Genomic DNA, 20,121 nt, shown 5'->3' with positions numbered 1-20,121 from the left:
ATCATGCAACAATACCAAAATATCACAGAATTTACTTGTTTAAATGATATCAGCATTAAATTATTGCCATACCTGCATTTATCTTGTGTAATATTGCAAACAACGAGAAACTGACAAGGTAGAAAATTTGTTGAACGATGCTATGAGATTTGGCGTGGGAACAGGCAGGAAATTGTCTGGAACATCGAGACATTGTTGCACATTTACTACCTTCACAAGAGTGTACTGCGAAAAGCGATTCCGCATGGAGAGTCGTCATTTTTCGACCAATGAGAATGCGCGTTGAACTGTTGGTGGCCTCCTTCCCCGTTAAACAAACCACTATATGATGATCGACTTCAAAGGAATTTGGGTGTTTTATGGCAAAATATTAGTTCATTGATTTGAAGAAATAAAAAATAATATTCCGCCATTTCTTTCAGATGGCAAGAATTTAGAAAAAGACGGAAAACCGTCCAAAGATGGCGAATAAGCATCCTTGATTTAGACAGCAAAATCTCTTATGGACATAATTTAACAAGCTTTAAGAAGCTTTAACATGTTCACCACAATAACTAGAATGAAATTTTTCAGGTGACAGAATACACACATTGTTATCTATTGTTACAGTTGTCCCAGAATCCTTTGCACTCCTGTGTCATGATAGTGCTGCTGTATCTATTAAAATAAAATGATATCCTTTAAATTTGAACAGTGAAAATAATGTGTGCCCATTTTTAATGTAAAAATGTGGTTGGGAAATGATTTGATTTCTGCCTTGTAGTAACAGGCAGCGATTGAGGTGCTTGTTAATTGCAATGGTCTTTCCTTTTTTTTTATTTAAATAGTGAAGTCAAAAGCTGCTGTTTAGCTCCCACAAGTGTATTTTGTATGTTTTGAAACAATTCAGGCTGCATCTCTGTTTCTAACTGCTCATTTAATTCAAGGAAAATAATAGCGTACGTGGATGAGGTTGCATGATTTCTAGATGCAGTGTCCCAGTTCTGCCACAATGTTGTGTGTAAGCATGGTCAGACCTGTGTGTATATTTACAGACATTTCAAAGTAAAGCACAAGTTGATATATCCCAATTGTCAAAATGTTCATATGCACAATTTAGGCACAAATCTGTGCATTTGATCAGTTGATAAATGAGGGCTTTGACCTTTTGCTGAACCAGTGAGACAGTTCTGCTGCCCATGAGTACTGGTTTAAGTTCAACATGCGCTTGGTGCATGGCATTTTAAAATGTCAGTCTTGCTTGATCAAGGACTAGGTTGAGAAATATGTCAGTGGACAAATAAGATTTTTCTTGATAAGTAAAGTTATGTGGACAAATGATTCACAGACCATAATATCAAGCCCTCCAACATTTATACTTGTAACAGAATGCCTACATTTAGCACACAGGCTACAGATTCAACTGAAGTAGTATTTAAGTCACTGATTACACATCAGATAAGTGGAAACTTGAGGCTCAGTTAAACTGACAAGTTGATGGACATCCTCACCTTTTTTCATGTGAAATCATGAAATCACTCTGAAACTGGAAAGCGACCTTCACTTTGTACTGTAAAAAGGACAGAAAATTGCAAAAGCTTTGATGTGTTCATGGTCAAGCCCAATTAAGTGTTTTGTGTGTACAACCCCAATTCCAGGGAAGTTGGGACGTTGTGTAAAATGTAAATAAAAACAGAATACAATGATTTGCAAATCCTCTTCAACCTATATTCAATTGAATACACCACAAAGACAAGATATTTAATGTTCAAACGATAAACTTTATTGTTTTTGTGAAAATATTTGCTCATTTTGAAATGGATACCTGCAATACATTTCAAAAAAAGCTGGGACAGTGGTATGTTTACCACTGTGTTACATCACGTTTCCTTCTAACAACACTCAATAAGCATTTGGGAACCGAGGACACTAATTGTTGAAGCTTTGTAGGTGGAATTCTTTCCCATTCTTGCTTGATGTACGACTTCAGTTGTTCAACATTCCGGGGTCTCCATTGTTCTATTTTGCGCTTCATAATGTGCCACACATTTTCAATGGGTGACAGGTCTGGACTGCAGGCGGGCCAGTCTAGTACCCTTTTACTACGAAGCCACACTGTTGTAACGCGTGCAGAATGTGGCTTGGCATTGTCTTGCTGAAATAAGCAGGGACATCCCTGAAAAAGATGTTGCTTGGATGGCAGCATGTGTTGATCCAAAACCTGGATGTACCTTTCAGCACTGATGGTACCATCACAGGGCACTAACACACCCCCATACCATCACAGATGCTGACTTTTGAACTTTGCACTGTTAACAGTCTGGATGGTCTTTTTCCTCTTTTGTCCGGAGGACACAATGTCCATGATTTCCAAAAACAGTTTGAAATGTGGACTCATCAGACCACAGCACACTTTTCCACTTTGCATCTCTCCATTTCAAATGAGCTCGGGCCCAGAGAAGGCAGCGGTGTTTCTGGATGTTGTTGATGTATGGCTTTAGCTTTGCATGGCAGAGTTTTAACTTGCACTTGTAGATGTAGTGACGAAGTGTGTTAACTGACAATAGTTTTCTGACATGTTCTTGAGCCCACGCGGTAAGATCCTTTACACAATGATATCGGTTTTTAATGCAGTGCTGCCTGAGGTATCAAAGGTTACAGGCATTCAATGTTGGTTTTCGGCCTTGCCGCTTACGTGTTGAAAGTTCTCCAGATTCTCTGAATCTTCTGATTATATTATGGACTGTAGATGATGGAATCCCTAAATTCCTTGCAATTGAACATTGCGAAACATTGTTCTTAAACTGCTGAACTATTTTTTCACGCAGTTGTTCACAAAGTGGCGATCCTCGCCCCATCTTTGCTTGTGAACGGCTGAGCCTTTTGGGGATGCTCCTTTTATACCCAATCATGACACTCACCTGTTTCCAATTAACCTGTTCACCTGTGGAATGTTCCAAACAGGTGTTCTTTGAGAATTCATTAACTTTCCCAGTCTTTTGTTGCGCCTGTCCCAGCTTTTTTGAAATGTGTTGCAGGCATCCATTTCAAAATGAGCAAATATTTGCACAAAAACAACAAAGTCTATCAGTTTGAACATTAAATATCTTGTCTTTGTGGTGTATTCAATTAAATATAGGTGGAAGAGGATTTGCAAATCGTATTCTGGTATTTGTTTTTATTTACATTTCACACAACGTTCCATCTTCACTGGAATTAGGGTTGTATAAAACCACATTCGTTCATATGTGTGCTTGTGTGTGTGTGTGTGTGTGTGTGTGTGTGTGTGTGTGTGTGTGTGTGTGTGTGTGTGTGTGTGTGTGTGTGTGTGTGTGTGTGTGTGTGTGTGTGTGTGTTGTGATGAGTACTGCAGTGGTGATGTTGTCATTGAAATGCTTCTGGAGGTCTCAGCAACACTGAATCCTGTTAGTAAAGAACAGCGTTATTACACGAGATCTGAATAGAGATGTGTGCAGCATTTTAGACAGGCTGCATGGACGAAACTGCACCGCATCTCTGAAACCAAGGATTTTGTTTCACAAAAACACAGTAATTGAAGCTTGAGTCTCCTATGTGCCTTCTGGCAAAGTCTAGCTGAAAATTTCATGTTTTCTTTTTCAGAAAATCCTTCTCTGTTCCATTCCCCCATGTGTGTGTGTATAAATGGTAATGCAAAAACTGTACTATGCCCACTTTCTCCCACCATGCCCACAGAAGCCTGTGAGCCCTATCTTCCACCTGGGGAAAAGGATGGCACAGCTCAACACAAGCATCATTCATCGTTTTCATACGCAGCACCCACATTCTTTAAACTGCGAGGTCACTTGGGCTCATTTATGCAACCAGAGATGTGTTAAATAGCCTTGCGTGCTGGGTTCATGATGCATGTACACTCTGCACAGGGTTCCTCTGTCAGCACAGATCTGTCTCCTGGACAGTAAACCTTTCACTTCTGAACCCACTCTGTAAATAACAGTGCCACAAGCATGTGGTGCATTTGTGTCTAAAAGGAAGTGGCAGATGCTACTCTTATTGGTCAATTTTATGTTTATATCCATGACAAATGAAGAGGATAAGTGCCACCACTTTGTGTTCAGGGCGCACCCTACTCCACAGAAAAACATCCTTTCATCAGCCTCATAGACGGTGGATCCGGTTTCACTACCAGTAGCACTTAGCTTAGCCATGACTTTAGCTCAGCTTAGCCATTAACTCAAAGGGTTGGGAACTGGTTCACATCATGGCTGTCCTGTTAAAAGCAGCCACTCTGTGTCACCTTTCCGTCCCTACTCCATGATTGCAGATACGGCTTCCTCTGCAAAACTGTGTCCCACACATAGCATCTTAACTTAGCACGGTGCAATGTGATGGCACTGAATGAACCACAAACATGGTCTGTTCCACGCTTTCAGGAGAGGAAACGGGCTTTAGGGCTCCTTCACACATAACACAAAATATGCAGAAACCGGAAGAAAATCCCACAAACGAAATGGGGAACCGCGAAATATTCCATCTGCTGTCAGGATGGATGCACGGTTGGACAGGCGTGCATGATACCACGGTGAGTATTTCGTACACGCTCATGTTTGTGCACACAAACACAGTGCGAGCACGTGCAAAGTTGCACATACAGCAGTGGAGGAAAAAATAAAACATCACAATTCATAATACTTAATTTCTCTCATAAAGAGCGGATTTAGCCTCCACCTAGACGTACACCAGGAAGTAATGAAATGACGTGAATAACATGAATTACCTGATGTTCTCATCTCATGAAGAGCTGGCGGGCTTCCGCTTGATGAAGAGCCGGGCTCTTCCGTTGTGAACACATCAGCAGTGATCCGCTGCAAATGTGATCTGTCTTTTTGATTTAATTAATTTAATTTAATTAGCTTATAATGCGCCAAATCACAGCAAAAGCTGTCTCAAGGTGCCTTACATAAAACAAGTCAACATAAAATTGAATAAATAATTAAAAATGAATTAAAAAATACATAAATAAAAACAGAAGTAAAAGAATAAAACAAATAAAAATAAAAACTCCATAAGAAAGAGAATAAAAATAGGTATTGAGTCTTGACTTAAAAATGTCCACGGACTCAGACTGCCTCACGGTCGCAGGAAGACTGTTCCACAGGGTGGGTGCACGATACGAAAAGGCTCTTTGACCTGCTGACTTCTTCTTCACCCTGGGAACACAGAGAAGTCCCGCATCCTGTGACCGCAAAGCCCGGGCCGGCACGTAGAGTTCCACCAGATCAGCCAGATAAGATGACGCCAGTCCATGAACAACCCTATAAGTCAATAGCAAAACCTTAAAATCTGCTCTCACAGAGACAGGGAGCCAGTGCAAAGATGCCAAAATGGGTGTGATATGTTCAGACCTTCTGCTACGTGTCAGAGGTCTGGCGGCAGCGTTCTGAACCAGCTGAAGACCCCTAATGCTAGACTGTGGTAACCCTGAAAATAGAACATTACAATAATCTAGAAGAAACAAAAGCATGAATCAGGGTCTCAGCATCAGCCATGGACAGGATGGGGCGGATCCTCGCTATATTTCTCAGATGGAAAAAAAGCAGTCCTAGTAACATCCCTGATGTGGAGGTCAAAAGACAACGTGGGATCAAAAATTACCCCAAGTTTCCTCATTTTGTCCATATGATGTATGACACACGAACCCAGGCTGAGCGCCAGCTGGTCAGACTGATGCCGATGTCTCGCTGGACCAAGAACCATTATTTCAGTCTCATCAAAGTTTAAAAGTAGGAAGTTACTAGACATCCAACTTCTCACTGATAGAAGACAGTCCTCCAGGGATTTTATGGGAGTGAGATTTCCTGCAGTTATCGGCATGTACAACTGAGTATCATCAGCATAACAATGAAAGGCAATCCCAAAACTCCGCAGTATACGCCCAAGGAGTACCACATACAGGGAGAAAAGCAAGGGGCCTAAAACAGATCCCTGTGGAACCCCAAATCGCATGTCAGCAAGGTCAGAGGTAGTGCCATTATACAAGACACATTGAGAAAGACTGGACAGATATGACGTCAACCAGGCAGGGGCACTTCCAGTAATCCCCAAAAAATTCTGATCCACGGTATCAAACGTAGCACTGAGATCTAACAACACCAAAACCGTAGTGGTGTCTGAGTCCATTGCTCGCAGAAGATCATTCAATACTTTAGTGAGCACTGTCTCTGTGGAGTGATATTTCCTAAAAGCAGACTGCAGCGGCTCAAAAAGATCATTCTCAGTAAGGTGGTCTACAAGCTGCCGTGAAACCACCTTTTCTAAAATTTTGGAACAGAATGATAGATTTGATATCGGCCTGTAATTTTTCAATACACTAGGGTCAAGATTAGATTTCTTAAGTAATGGTTTAATCACTGCTGATTTAAAACATTTTGGAACAGATCCAGAGGTTAATGACAGATTAATAATTTCCAGCACAGTCGGCCCAAGAGTGGGCCACAGGTCCTTAAACAATGTTGTTGGTATGGGATCAAATAAACAGGTTGTGCTTTCTGTAGACGCCACAAGTTTCGTCAGCATGCCCAATGAAATACTATTAAATTCTGTCAATCTAGGTAACACCTCAATGGTAGTGCCCACCTCCATAGCAGGTTTTTAATGGCTGGGCCGAGGCATGCTGAGATATGCTCAGCCTATTATCTTCGATTTTCTTCTCAAAATAATCCAAGAAATCCTGTGCTGAAAAGGGAGAACGACTAACAGGTGGCTGCCCGTGAATAAGAAATGCGACCGTGTCGAACAAAAACTTTGAGTTATGTTTGTTTTTAGTGATCAAATCAGAGTAATAGGTCTGCTTCGTGGCCAGTAGTGCATGCTTATAATCTAAAATAGCATCCTGCCACACAAGGTGGAACACCTCTAATTTGGAACAATGCCATTTCCGTTCCAAACCTCTAGCCTTCTGCCTGAGGTCACACAAATAATCACTGAACCAAGGTGACTGTGCCTTAGGAGGGCGTGGCCTTAAAAGAGGAGGCGCAATCTTATCAAGTGTAGTTTTAAGCGTTAAATTTAGACTATCCACGAGGCTGTCCTCTGATTTAGCATTCTCCAGATTCAAAGCTAAAATATCAGGTAGTCTGGCCTTAAGTTCAGTCATAGTTGAGGGTTTAATACGACGCCACAGTTGTAGACAAGGTTGTTGTTCCACTAAATGTGGCAGCGTAAATGTAAACCTGATATGTGAATGGTCAGAGACTATAGATGCAAGAGGCAAAATGTCAATATTTGTGACAGCAAACCCACGTGCAAGAACCAGATCCAGTGACCCCCAACAGCTAATAAAGAAAACCTAGATTTGTAAATAAAAGCCACAGCCCCGCCTTGCTTCACACCACGAGACATGTGACTAAATGTGTATGCTGGTGGACAGGCCTCATTCAGAGGAAGGAGAGCTGTGGGTTTGAGCCAGGTTTCACACAAGCCAATCATATCTAAATGATGATCCATGATTAAATCATTAATCAACAATGATTTCGAGGACAGTGATCTGATGTTCAGGAGACCCAGGATAAGGATCTCAGTGGGGATGACAGTCTCACTGTTCGGAACCCGGTGAAGCAAGCCCAGGTTCCGAGAATGCCACTGGCACACATCAATCCGGCGAAGACGTGGACGGCCGGGCCAACAGTCCTCAGAGCCAACCAGCGGCACCACACAGGCTCTAACCGGATCCACAAGGCGCCAGGGCAGCACAGATCCTGCCAGAATTCTGTGCACAGCTCGTCCGGAAGCCAAACAGCAGACCAAACAGAGCTTCAGCTTCACCAAACGTCCACTTTGTCTCCTGCGGCAGTGACTGCACTTTCGGCCGAAAGGCAGTGCAGGAGCATGGCACAGAAAAGCCGACACCTCCGATAAAAATGGGGGCGGAAAGTTCTGTCCACCTGCCGATAACCACACCGCACCACGAACCGGGGGCTGGAGATCCAGCAGAGTTTGACGATCATACACCCGCAATGCCTCTGACTCAAAAACAGCATAAATTAAAAACAATAAAATAACAAACAGACTGGAGAGCAACAGACGAGCAGCCAGACACAACGGCGCCATCTTGGCACTCCCTTAGCGAATAGATTAATTATTTACTTTTAATTATTACAATGTGGGGAAATCCCGCAGTGACACACGCCACGCTGGGGTGTCCTATGGGGGTGATTCAGCAGCATTGCGATGCGCTGATGAGGTGGCCAGCTGAAGCAATATGTGTTTTCATTTATTTCAACATGAGGACAGCATGCCGACATCCGCGCTTCATGCTATAGTTATGTGACTTCATATCCTAAAAGCCACTACAGTTGTTCCCGAGCTGTGACTTGCAAGCACAGATATCTGAACAGCTGCATGTCACAGGGGGACACGCCCACCTTTGCTCACAGAAAAGAAGGCTCAGTCTCTGTTCCCTCATTCTGTGATTTTTATTTTATGTATGTATTGTTATTTGTTTGTTCTGCGTCCGTCCAGTGTCTGTGTTTGTAATGTAACACCTTGCGTGCACGGTCACATCCAGCTCCAGTCAGCTGGCAGTCAGCTGACAGGCGCTGTATGTCCACAGCAAAGCCTGTGAGCAAAGCGTTCACAAATGAATGAGTTCACGCCATTACCCTTATTTGTGTTATGTAATGTCCACTCTTTCTGTCTGTCATGTAAACTACAATTTACATGGTGGAAGTGACATCAGCCTGCTCAGCTGGCTTCACACTGTGCCGCGTGTTCAGATGGTGGCTGGTCCTCAGGTGATCGTGTTGGTACATAATTATCAGCATGTCATGAGGGTGCGAGCAGCCACCCACACATGTGCATTGCGTGTTCACCAGATGAGTTGCAGTACACAGCGGTCAGCGGTCCTAGCAGCGTACCGACCAGATTCCTGGACCGGATTCCAGGACCTTCAGCCACAGTTGACAATGTTGGATTCATGGTGTGTGTGTGGGGGGGGGGGCGTTCGGCACAATCACGCTCATGTGTGTTGCTAGGTTACGCCACAGTCGTGGGGCCCTTAGACAATTTTCACAGGCAGGTAGAATGTGGTCGCCTGCTGTCTACTCTTGTGCTGGCAGCGGAATAGGTGTCCAGCGAGCAGTGTTAGATGTTCGTGTGCGACACCTGGAATTTGGAGACACCTGCTGAGCGAGGAGTCGAATGGGCACTCGCAGGGCACTTGCTGTCTTTTGGCCGCTGGTGTGCATGAATGGTTGTGGCGACATCTGTACGAGGTGTTTGAGGTAGTTCCGATTTTTCACGAGAGGCATTTGACTTCATCTTGCACCATTCTGCCTCAATCACGTTATGTGTGAAGGGGCTCTTAAGAATTTTCTCTTGGCCACACGAAAGGAAAAGATCTGTGGTTGGACCCATCATGTGCTGTTTGTACAAGACGCACCATTAAAAAAAATAAAATAAAAAAATAAAAACAAAACAATTTCCTCCTCAAAATATTGTCTATGGAAAATCTGTCCACCTAAGCAACACTAGACATGTGACTACATCCTTGCAAAATATACATTTTAACCTGCAGCAAATAAATGATTATTTTAGAGACGTGGGAATGAACTGGTTGTCTGCCTGGGTGGTTGCTATCTAGGGCCCAAGGCAGTTCCATGGTGTCATGGATGCGCTAAAACATAGCACCAGTACATGCTCCCAGACTGTACTTGACACCTAAAATTATAAATATACTTTGAGATAAACTACTGTAATAACTTTAGATGTAACAAATTGCAGGGTTTTTTGTCTATTTTTTTTAGTTTGCCCAAGTTCAAGTTTTTTCTGTCTTGTTATCTTCCCGCTTGCCACTGGAAGTGTCACTGCTAGGTTAAAGCTGCTGTGATAAAACCTTGTCTTAAAAACCCAGTTTGGACTCTAGGTTGCTGATACACTGCATAAGTAGAACTTTTTTTATTAAGCGCTGGAAAATGTGGTTGCTAAGCAACTTCTTGCCTATTTAGCCTTTGTGTAAGTGAGTGCTACAATTTCCTCAAACTGCTGGACTTTGCTGGCTTTACAAAATGAGATTTTCAACAAGACTTCAAATAAATTTTAGAGTATGCTATATTATTTTGGAAGGCTTTGAATATCATGTTACTTTGAATATGATTTATGTACAGTGCTATATTGGCTGCCTGGATACTGCCAGGCTGAAGATTAGAAGCCTTGCTGCATCAAAGAAGTGTTTGTTTATGGTGCCTACCTGAAATGTATTCATTCATCTTATTTCATGTGAGCATTTTTGTTTTCACTTATGTACATCCTCTTTAATGTCCCTGCTGCCCCTCAGGAGAGCCAGACTCCTGGTATGAGAACCACTGAGCTTTGTTCTGTGTTGCTGTCACAGTAACTGTTGTATTCTCCTGCATAAACAGAATAAAGAGGAGATAACAAGAATGAGAATTTAAAGAGAGAATTTTTGTGCTTGGAGAATCTATTATGCATCAATTAATGTTAGATATCTCCTCCCATCCTGCAGGTGGTGGTACAGGAAGCCAGCAGACCATTCTCCATGAGGAGAAGTAGAAGATGCCGGCTCTGCCAGCACTGCTGCTGTCAATACATTTCCTCTCCTTCCTGTTAGTCACCATGACGCCGCTCTCCTTCAGTCAGCAGGCTCCTCTGCTCTCTTCTGTCCGCATGGGTGAGTGGGTGGTCTTCCCTCCTGCACAAAATCGAGACCGCTCACCTAGTGCAAAGTCAACATATGCACTGTAACATATGAGGAGGCTTGTTCCAAAAGAGTCTTCATCATCATTCTGAGGCACTCTGTGGCTTTAGAGCCTTAAAAATAATGCAGTGCTAAAATGAGTATTGTCTTCTTTATAATTTGCAGTTGTGTAATTGGTATCCCAGTGCAAACTACATATATATTGCGGCGAGCTGCGCAGAAGAAGGAAAACCCAGTCTGAGCTTTTTGACTTTTCTGCATATTGCCCCAAGCAGGTGCTTTTATATTTGCACATCCACAAACAGAGACTGTGGCAGAAGACATCAAATGCACTACACTTCTCATTTGTGGTAACGGCAACATGACACTTATCTAAACTGACTAAACCAACTGAACCACAAAAACACAATAAAGCAATAACACTAACACTGTTAAACAAACTTGAACTACAATAACATTTAAAACCCCCAAATCCAGAACTCCCATGGTGCATTGCAGCACAATGTCCATTGTTCACTGTTGTTAGCTAATATCGCTAATTTCTCCAAAAATATTAGTCCTATCAACTTTCTGTTTTTGCATCATTCATCCTTGACCCAGAATACATAAGCATACCAAACGGCAAATGACAGCTCTCACCAGTTTCTCTGTGATCGAAGCCATACACACGCACACACACATACATGCACACAGAGGCCACTTGGCTATTATAATGTAGATTGTACAACCCTCATCTTCATCATAGCTTGCATTCCCCAGAAAAGTGATCAGGTATACATAATGATTTACATTCTTATGCTGTTAATTGTACTCATTAGATAGAGAAGGACTGAGTGTTACATCCAGATCCACATGCACGCACACACCCATGCTGTCACGTCCAGATCTGCACGCACACACCCGTGCTATTATGTTTAGATCCGCATGCATGCACACACACGTGCTGTTATGTTCAGATCCGCATATGTGCACACACCTATCAATCAATCAATCAATTTTTTTTTATATAGCGCCAAATCACAACAAACAGTTGCCCCAAGGCGCTTTATATTGTAAGGCAAGGCCATACAATAATTATGTAAAACCCCAACGGTCAAAACGACCCCCTGTGAGCAAGCACTTGGCTACAGTGGGAAGGAAAAATTCCCTTTTAACAGGAAGAAACCTCCAGCAGAACCAGGCTCAGGGAGGGGCAGTCTTCTGCTGGGACTGGTTGGGGCTGAGGGAGAGAACCAGGAAAAAGACATGCTGTGGAGGGGAGCAGAGATCGATCACTAATGATTAAATGCAGAGTGGTGCATACAGAGCAAAAAGAGAAAGAAACAGTGCATCATGGGAACCCCCCAGCAGTCTACGTCTATAGCAGCATAACTAAGGGATGGTTCAGGGTCACCTGATCCAGCCCTAACTATAAGCTTTAGCAAAAAGGAAAGTTGTCCAGATCCGCATGCACACACCCGCTCTGTCACATCCAGATCCATACGCATGCACACACATGCGGTGTCACGTCCAGATACACGCAGACCTGTGCTCTGATGTCCAGATACACACACACACACACAACTTGAAATCAAAATTGGGTGTAGACGTGTATAGGATTAAGCGGATTTGAAAAACAGGTCTGAACGCTCTCTGGCTACTCTCAGTATGCTAGTGTGCCTTATTTTATATACATCCATGTAAAATTGTACCATAAAGTCTAGTTTGAATTTTCTGTACACAGCCATGGGAGAGAGTTGCTTTTTACATGTGACATTGCTTGAAATGGTTCATTTTAATTATTAACAGATAGTAAGATTTCACAAACTCAGTTTGTCACATGTCATCATTAGCATTAATAACGGCTGCACTACCAACTGTGCACTCTTGTTATAATTTCAACAAGACTGCACATCACAAAATTCTATGTACAAAAGCAATAAAAGTCCCTGCAGACCAATTACACTACACAACTACTGTACATGTTACCATCACAATCCACAGAGCACCGAGTAATAAATTAACAACAGAATAAAACTTCAACAAATCACATTCATTATTTTTTTCCAATACCTTTATCCTTTTGAGAGTTGCGGGGAGCTGGAGCCTATAAAGTTAATAAATGCAGGTGTACAAATACATGGCAAAAACTGCAGAAATGGCATCTGATTATCTATTGTGTGAGGAGTAATAGGATTGTAATTCTGGCTTTGACTGTGCAAGAGAACATGCAGAGTTGATATTTCATACATTTGTCATATATAAGGTTGATTAAAAGTTATAGTGATAGTCATAATTTTTACTTTGACAGAACTTCTCATTGAAAGGCTACAAAAATAGCTCCAGAGAAGGTAGATGAGTTACATCTTTTAACTGTCATCTTTACAAATGTGCCAGAAACAGATGTGACATCAGATAATACTTTGGAAGAAAAGACATTTCTGTTGTCTTAATTTGTCGCATTTCTTTCCTGTTGCATCTTTTTCTGATATCGCGCCATGTGTACAAGGAACAAATTGGAACTGAAGTGTACCCACTGTTGTTAAATCCTAACACCTGTGTCACATTGAGTTTTAAATCTCATGCTGATGAGAGCTTGCTCAAACTGTCCAGATGGAGCTACAAATAACATATGGACAGCACAGCATAACATGAAATAAGCACATGGCAGGATTAACAAAGCAACATTGTAGCCAGTATCTATTACCACTGCTTTCTCAAAAATTCTAAATTGCTCATAGTCTGGCATTGTGCAGTCTTTTAATTATGTAGTATTTCAAATGTACATTTCATCAAATTGTATTCCGCTGGTAGTGGTGTAGCTCTTACTATTGCTCTGCTGTTTATTCAGTGCTGACATTTTGGGTTCTTCTTTCCCTTGTCAACCACCACTGTATCTGGTTGGTTGGGTAGCAGATGCTTTTCTGTCTGTAATTTGAAGTCCCACAGGACCTTAGCCCTGTCCTTCTCAACCACCTTAGGCAGTATCTCCCATTGGGAACTGTGGAGGTCTATTCCATAGGCAGCACAGGTATTCTTGTACACAATTTCAAAGACTTGGTTGTGCCTCTTAGTGTACACTGTACCTGCTTGTATCCTACTATTATCTGCTGGACTGTGATAGACTCCTGCCTACATGGATCTGGTTCTTAGGGCTTGTTCTAGTGCTGCCATGATCACTCTCTGTGCTGTCCTTTAGGGAGGCCTTTTCTAGCCATTGGTAGGACTTCTTGATGCCAGCCATTCCCTCTATTTGTCAGTGGTATATCCCATGGAGGGGCTTGGTCTTCAAGAGAACTACATTCCTCAGACAAGTAAATTCCAAATACTCCCCAGAGATGTCCATGAATGGAAGAGGAAAACAACTATGGAGATGCAAAAAGAGTTTTAAAATTCAATTTTTCGATGGCCAGACACAAACAAAAAAATCTGCACAAATGCAATAGGGTCCTCCCACCCCAGCTATCACTGGGTGCTTGGACCCTAAAGAGGAGTTATGTAACTTTTTTGAACTCTGCAGGAGGAGCCACTGGGCAGTCTGTTCCTAGAACAGCAAAGGAGAAAGTAAACAATACACAATGTTTTGCTGCTCTCTATATTAAGGTAAAATCTCTCCTGGTGCAGTTTGAGCAGGAAAGTGCCAGTAGCACCAGTCAGAGGTGGAGATCACTCTGGTGCTAGAACACACAGCAGTGCAAAGGCTTATAGGAGGACTGTAAATATAAATAAATAATTGTGATTTAGAGTTATTTCTGAATGTTTATGTTTATTTCTGTGGTCATCTTGTTACATTTGTGTACTTATGTGACTGTGGTGTTAAAATGTGATTAGCTAGCTAGCCAGTGCTATGTAAGGGAAATGTTAGCATTAACTATTAACATTAGCTAGTTAAATTGTAACATAAACCTAAAGTTAGAAACTAGATCATATTAAGTCATCTATAGACAGTTGATACAATGTAAACTTCTTCACAAAAGAAAGTATATTAAACAAGCTAGCTATGTTCATAAACCTAGTCCAGTATCCTTTGCCTTATGCACCACACTGGAACAGAGATTCAAATGAGTCCCTGTAATGATGGGAGTGGATGTCATTAAATAGCATTGTGAACTTTAGGAGTGTCTGAAATCGCATTATAAGATTTTTCCTGGCACAAATTTGAGAAATATATTATATTATCATATACCTATAAATGATACGCCAATATGATTGGATAAAACACTAAAGAATAAATAGCAATACACCCTTTTTGCGGACGGTAATATTTTTCATACCACCCGAGTAATCAGCCAATCAGGTGTCACGTACAATTCTTTCCGCCTTGCTTAGAAAACAGCGCTTGGAACTTGAGGTTGATGGATGATGAAAGAAGCAAAACACCTTCGCAATTTATGTCAATATTTTGATGAATTTCTTCATTTACAGCAGCTTCAGTTGGCAACTGTCTTCTAGTGTTAGCGGAGGTTAGCCTGTAAGCTCGCCATCGTGCTGATAATCATTCGAGTACATTTGTTTAATGAAGCTGCTGTAAATGAAGAAATCATCAAAAGTTCATCAAAATATCGACGTAATTTGCGAAGGTGTTTTGCTTCTTTCATCATCCATCCACCTCAACTTCCAATCGCTGTTTCCTAAGTGAGGTGGAGGAATTGTACGGCAGAAAGACTTGTACGTGACACCAGTCGGCATCACCGCGATTGCTTTCACTGCCTCCGATGCACTTACTGAGTCTGCGGGCTCGGTAAGCGCCACAGCAGGCCACTCACACCGCCCCCCTGTCTGCTGTGCCGAGCTGCATGCAGTAACATGTCCAGAGACTACGCTCGCTGTTTTAATGCGCAGTGCCCGCTGTATGGTCTCGGTAACCGCAGCCGCAGAGCTCCGTGGCCATGACTTGGATTCTTTGCGGGTCCCGCATCCATATCCCCGGAGGCAGTGAGTGAAGGGAGAGCACGCACATTGTGTTCTGCGTGTATTTATCATTTATAGGTATATGATAAACACCCTTCGGCCTCAGGGTATATGGTTTTCTTCAGGGTGTATAAAGCCATATTCATTGGTGAACAACTTGATAACTGATATTATATGGCTGCGCATGCTTGGATTGGTTGATTACCAATCAGATATTTTCCCATATTGGACCAGTTACCATGACAATCGGATCACAGCACGTATTTTCATTACAAACCAGGATGCTAAAAACACAATGAGAAAAACCAAGTCGGACATGAACATACTCTATTAATACCTAAATGGCATTGGAAAAAACACAGATTGAAAGCTTACCAGCTAATGACCGAACCATTTGTTAGCAAGTTCTTCGTGGAGGTGAAGAAAGCAAACAGGCCTAACACAGTCAGCAGCATATTTGGGTGATGCTGTGTATATATATATATGTCTGTGTGTGTGTGTATGTATATATATATATATATATGCTGTCTCAAAAAATGTACCCAAAAGTATTCTGACAGGACAGAAAAATCAATCAATATTATCAGACATTTTCTGCATGACCATGTGGTCGAAGCATGTAATTTGTCTCCCCAATCAATCAATCAATCAATCAATCAATCAATTTTTTTTATATAGCACCAAATCACAACAAACAGTTGCTCCAAGGCGCTTTATATTGTAAGGCAAGGCCATACAATAGTTATGTAAAACCCCAACGGTCAAAACGACCCCCTGCGAGCAAGCACTTGGCTACAGTGGGAAGGAAAAACTCCCTTTTAACAGGAAGAAACCTCCAGCAGAACCAGGCTCAGGGAGGGGCAGTCTTCTGCTGGGACTGGTTGGGGCTGAGGGAGAGAACCAGGAAAAAGACATGCTGTGGAGGGGAGCAGAGATCGATCACTAATGATTAAATGCAGAGTGGTGCATACAGAGCAAAAAGAGAAAGAAACAGTGCATCATGGGAACCCCCCAGCAGTCTACGTCTATAGCAGCATAACTAAGGGATGGTTCAGGGTCACCTGATCCAGCCCTAACTATAAGCTTTAGCAAAAAGGAAAGTTTTAAGCCTAATCTTAAAAGTAGAGAGGGTGTCTGTCTCCCTGATCTGAATTGGGAGCTGGTTCCACAGGAGAGGAGCCTGAAAGCTGAAGGCTCTGCCTCCCATTCTACTCCTACAAACCCTAGGAACTACAAGTAAGGCTGCAGTCTGAGAGCGAAGCGCTCTATTGGGGTGATATGGTACTACGAGGTCCCTAAGATAAGATGGGACCTGATTATTCAAAACCTTATAAGTAAGAAGAAGAATTTTAAATTCTATTCTAGAATTAACAGGAAGCCAATGAAGAGAGGCCAATATGGGTGAGATATGCTCTCTCCTTCTAGTCCCCGTCAGTACTCTAGCTGCAGCATTTTGAATTAACTGAAGGCTTTTCAGGGAACTTTTAGGACAACCTGATAATAATGAATTACAATAGTCCAGCCTAGAGGAAATAAATGCATGAATTAGTTTTTCAGCATCACTCTGAGACAAGACCTTTCTAATTTTAGAGATATTGCGTAAATGCAAAAAAGCAGTCCTACATATTTGTTTAATATGCGCTTTGAATGACATATCCTGATCAAAAATGACTCCAAGATTTCTCACAGTATTACTAGAGGTCAGGGTAATGCCATCCAGAGTAAGGATCTGGTTAGACACCATGTTTCTAAGATTTGTGGGGCCACGTACAATAACTTCAGTTTTATCTGAGTTTAAAAGCAGGAAATTAGAGGTCATCCATGTCTTTATGTCTGTAAGACAATCCTGCAGTTTAGCTAATTGGTGTGTGTCCTCTGGCTTCATGGATAGATAAAGCTGGGTATCATCTGCGTAACAATGAAAATTTCAGCAATACCGTCTAATAACACTGCCTAAGGGAAGCATGTATAAAGTGAATAAAATTGGTCCTAGCACAGAACCTTGTGGAACTCCATAATTAACTTTAGTCTGTGAAGAAGATTCCCCATTTACATGAACAAATTGTAATCTATTAGACAAATATGATTCAAACCACCGCAGCGCAGTGCCTTTAATACCTATGGCATGCTCTAATCTCTGTAATAAAATTTTATGGTCAACAGTATCAAAAGCAGCACTGAGGTCCAACAGAACAAGCACAGAGATGAGTCCACTGTCCGAGGCCATAAGAAGATCATTTGTAACCTTCACTAATGCTATTTCTGTACTATGATGAATTCTAAAACCTGACTGAAACTCTTCAAATAGACCATTCCTCTGCAGATGATCAGTTAGCTGTTTTACAACTACCCTTTCAAGAATTTTGAGAGAAAAGGAAGGTTGGAGATTGGCCTATAATTACCTAAGATAGCTGGGTCAAGTGATGGCTTTTTAAGTAATGGTTTAATTACTGCCACCTTAAAAGCCTGTGGTACATAGCCAACTAACAAAGATAGATTGATCATATTTAAGATCGAAGCATTAAATAATGGTAGAGCTTCCTTGAGCAGCCTGGTAGGAATGGGGTCTAATAAACATGTTGATGGTTTGGATGAAGTAACTAATGAAAATAACTCAGACAGAACAATCGGAGAGAAAGAGTCTAACCAAATACCGGCATCACTGAAAGCAGCCAAAGATAACGATACGTCTTTGGGATGGTTATGAGTAATTTTTTCTCTAATAGTTAAAATTGTGTTAGCAAAGAAAGTCATGAAGTCATTACTAGTTAAAGTTAATGGAATACTCAGCTCAATAGAGCTCTGACTCTTTGTCAGCCTGGCTACAGTGCTGAAAAGAAACCTGGGGTTGTTCTTATTTTCTTCAATTAGTGATGAGTAGAAAGATGTCCTAGCTTTACGGAGGGCTTTTTTATAGAGCAACAGACTCTTTTTCCAGGCTAAGTGAAGATCTTCTAAATTAGTGAGACGCCATTTCCTCTCCAACTTACGGGTTATCTGCTTTAAGCTACGAGTTTGTGAGTTATACCACGGAGTCAGGAATCATATCCTTAAACCTAGTTACAGCGCTTTCTGAAAGACTTCTAGTGTAATGAAACTTATTCCCCATTGCTGGGTAGTCCATCAGAGTAAATGTAAATGTTATTAAGAAATGATCAGACAGAAGGGAGTTTTCAGGGAATACTGTTAAGTCTTCTATTTCCATACCATAAGTCAGAACAAGATCTAAGATATGATTAAAGTGGTGGGTGGACTCATTTACATTTTGAGCAAAGCCAATAGAGTCTAATAATAGATTACATGCAGTGTTGAGGCTGTCATTCTCAGCATCTGTGTGGATGTTAAAATCGCCCACTATAATTATCTTATCTGAGCTAAGCACTAAGTCAGACAAAAGGTCTGAAAATTCACAGAGAAACTCACAGTAACGACCAGGTGGACGATAGATAACAACAAATAAAACTGGTTTTTGGGACTTCCAATTTGGATGGCCAAGACTAAGAGTCAAGCTTTCAAATGAATTAAAGCTCTGTCTGGGTTTTTGATTAATTAATAAGCTGGAATGGAAGATTGCTGCTAATCCTCCGCCCCGGCTCGTGCTACGAGCATTCTGGCAGTTAGTGTGACTCGGGGGTGTTGACTCATTTAAACTAACATATTCATCCTGCTGTAACCAGGTTTCTGTAAGGCAGAATAAATCAATATGTTGATCAATTATTAGATCATTTACTAACAGGGACTTAGAAGAGAGAGACCTAATGTTTAATAGACCACATTTAACAGTTTTAGTCTGTGGTGCAGTTGAAGGTGCTATATTATTTTTTCTTTTTGAATTTTTATGCTTAAATAGATTTTTGCTGGTTATTGGTGGTCTGGGAGCAGACACCGTCTCTACGGGGATGGGGTAATGAGGGGATGGCAGGGGGAGAGAAGCTGCAGAGAGGTGTGTAAGACTACAACTCTGCTTCCTGGTCCCAACCCTGGATAGTCACGGTTTGGAGGATTTAAGAAAATTGGCCAGATTTCTAGAAATGAGAGCTGCTCCATCCAAAGTGGGATGGATGCCGTCTCTCCTAACAAGACCAGCTTTGCCAATTATCTATGAAGCCCACCTCATTTTTTGGACACCACTCAGACAGCCAGCAATTCAAGGAGAACATGCGGCTAAACATGTCACTCCCGGTCCGATTGGGGAGGGGCCCAGAGAAAACTACAGAGTCCGACATTGTTTTTGCAAAGTTACACACCGATTTAATGTTAATTTTAGTGACCTCTGATTGGCGTAACCGGGTGTCATTACTGCCGACGTGAATTACAATCTTACCAAATTTACGCTTAGCCTTAGCCAGCAGTTTCAAATTTCCTTCAATGTCGCCTGCTCTGGCCCCCGGAAGACAATTGACTATGGTTGCTGGTGTCACTAACTTCACATTTCTCAAAACAGAGTCGCCAATAACCAGAGTTTGATCCTCGGTGGGTGTGTCGTCGAGGATCAATGCACAGTTTTTAGTTCAGTCTTTCCTTTTTGATGTTTAACCCTTTATCTTTTACACCACATG

At 41.8% G+C, this 20,121-nt stretch overlaps 1 protein-coding gene across 4 annotated transcripts in view; it reads left to right on the top strand.

Annotated features, from left to right (window-relative positions):
* Positions 1-20,121, top strand: part of grik5 (glutamate receptor, ionotropic, kainate 5) — a 352,876-nt gene that overhangs the window by 236,021 nt on the left and 96,734 nt on the right. For all 4 annotated transcript variants that reach the window (XM_034174412.1, XM_034174411.1, XM_034174414.1 and 1 more), the window contains exon 2: positions 10,481-10,645. In XM_034174412.1, coding sequence (XP_034030303.1) covers positions 10,531-10,645 — 115 coding nt within the window. In that variant the 5' untranslated portion in view covers positions 10,481-10,530. The remainder of the gene's footprint in view (positions 1-10,480; positions 10,646-20,121) is intronic.

The sequence above is a fragment of the Thalassophryne amazonica genome, chromosome 7, assembly GCF_902500255.1.
Source record: "Thalassophryne amazonica chromosome 7, fThaAma1.1, whole genome shotgun sequence".
In the NCBI taxonomy this organism is placed as follows: domain Eukaryota; kingdom Metazoa; phylum Chordata; class Actinopteri; order Batrachoidiformes; family Batrachoididae; genus Thalassophryne; species Thalassophryne amazonica.
This window is presented reverse-complemented; position numbering and strand designations above follow the sequence as displayed.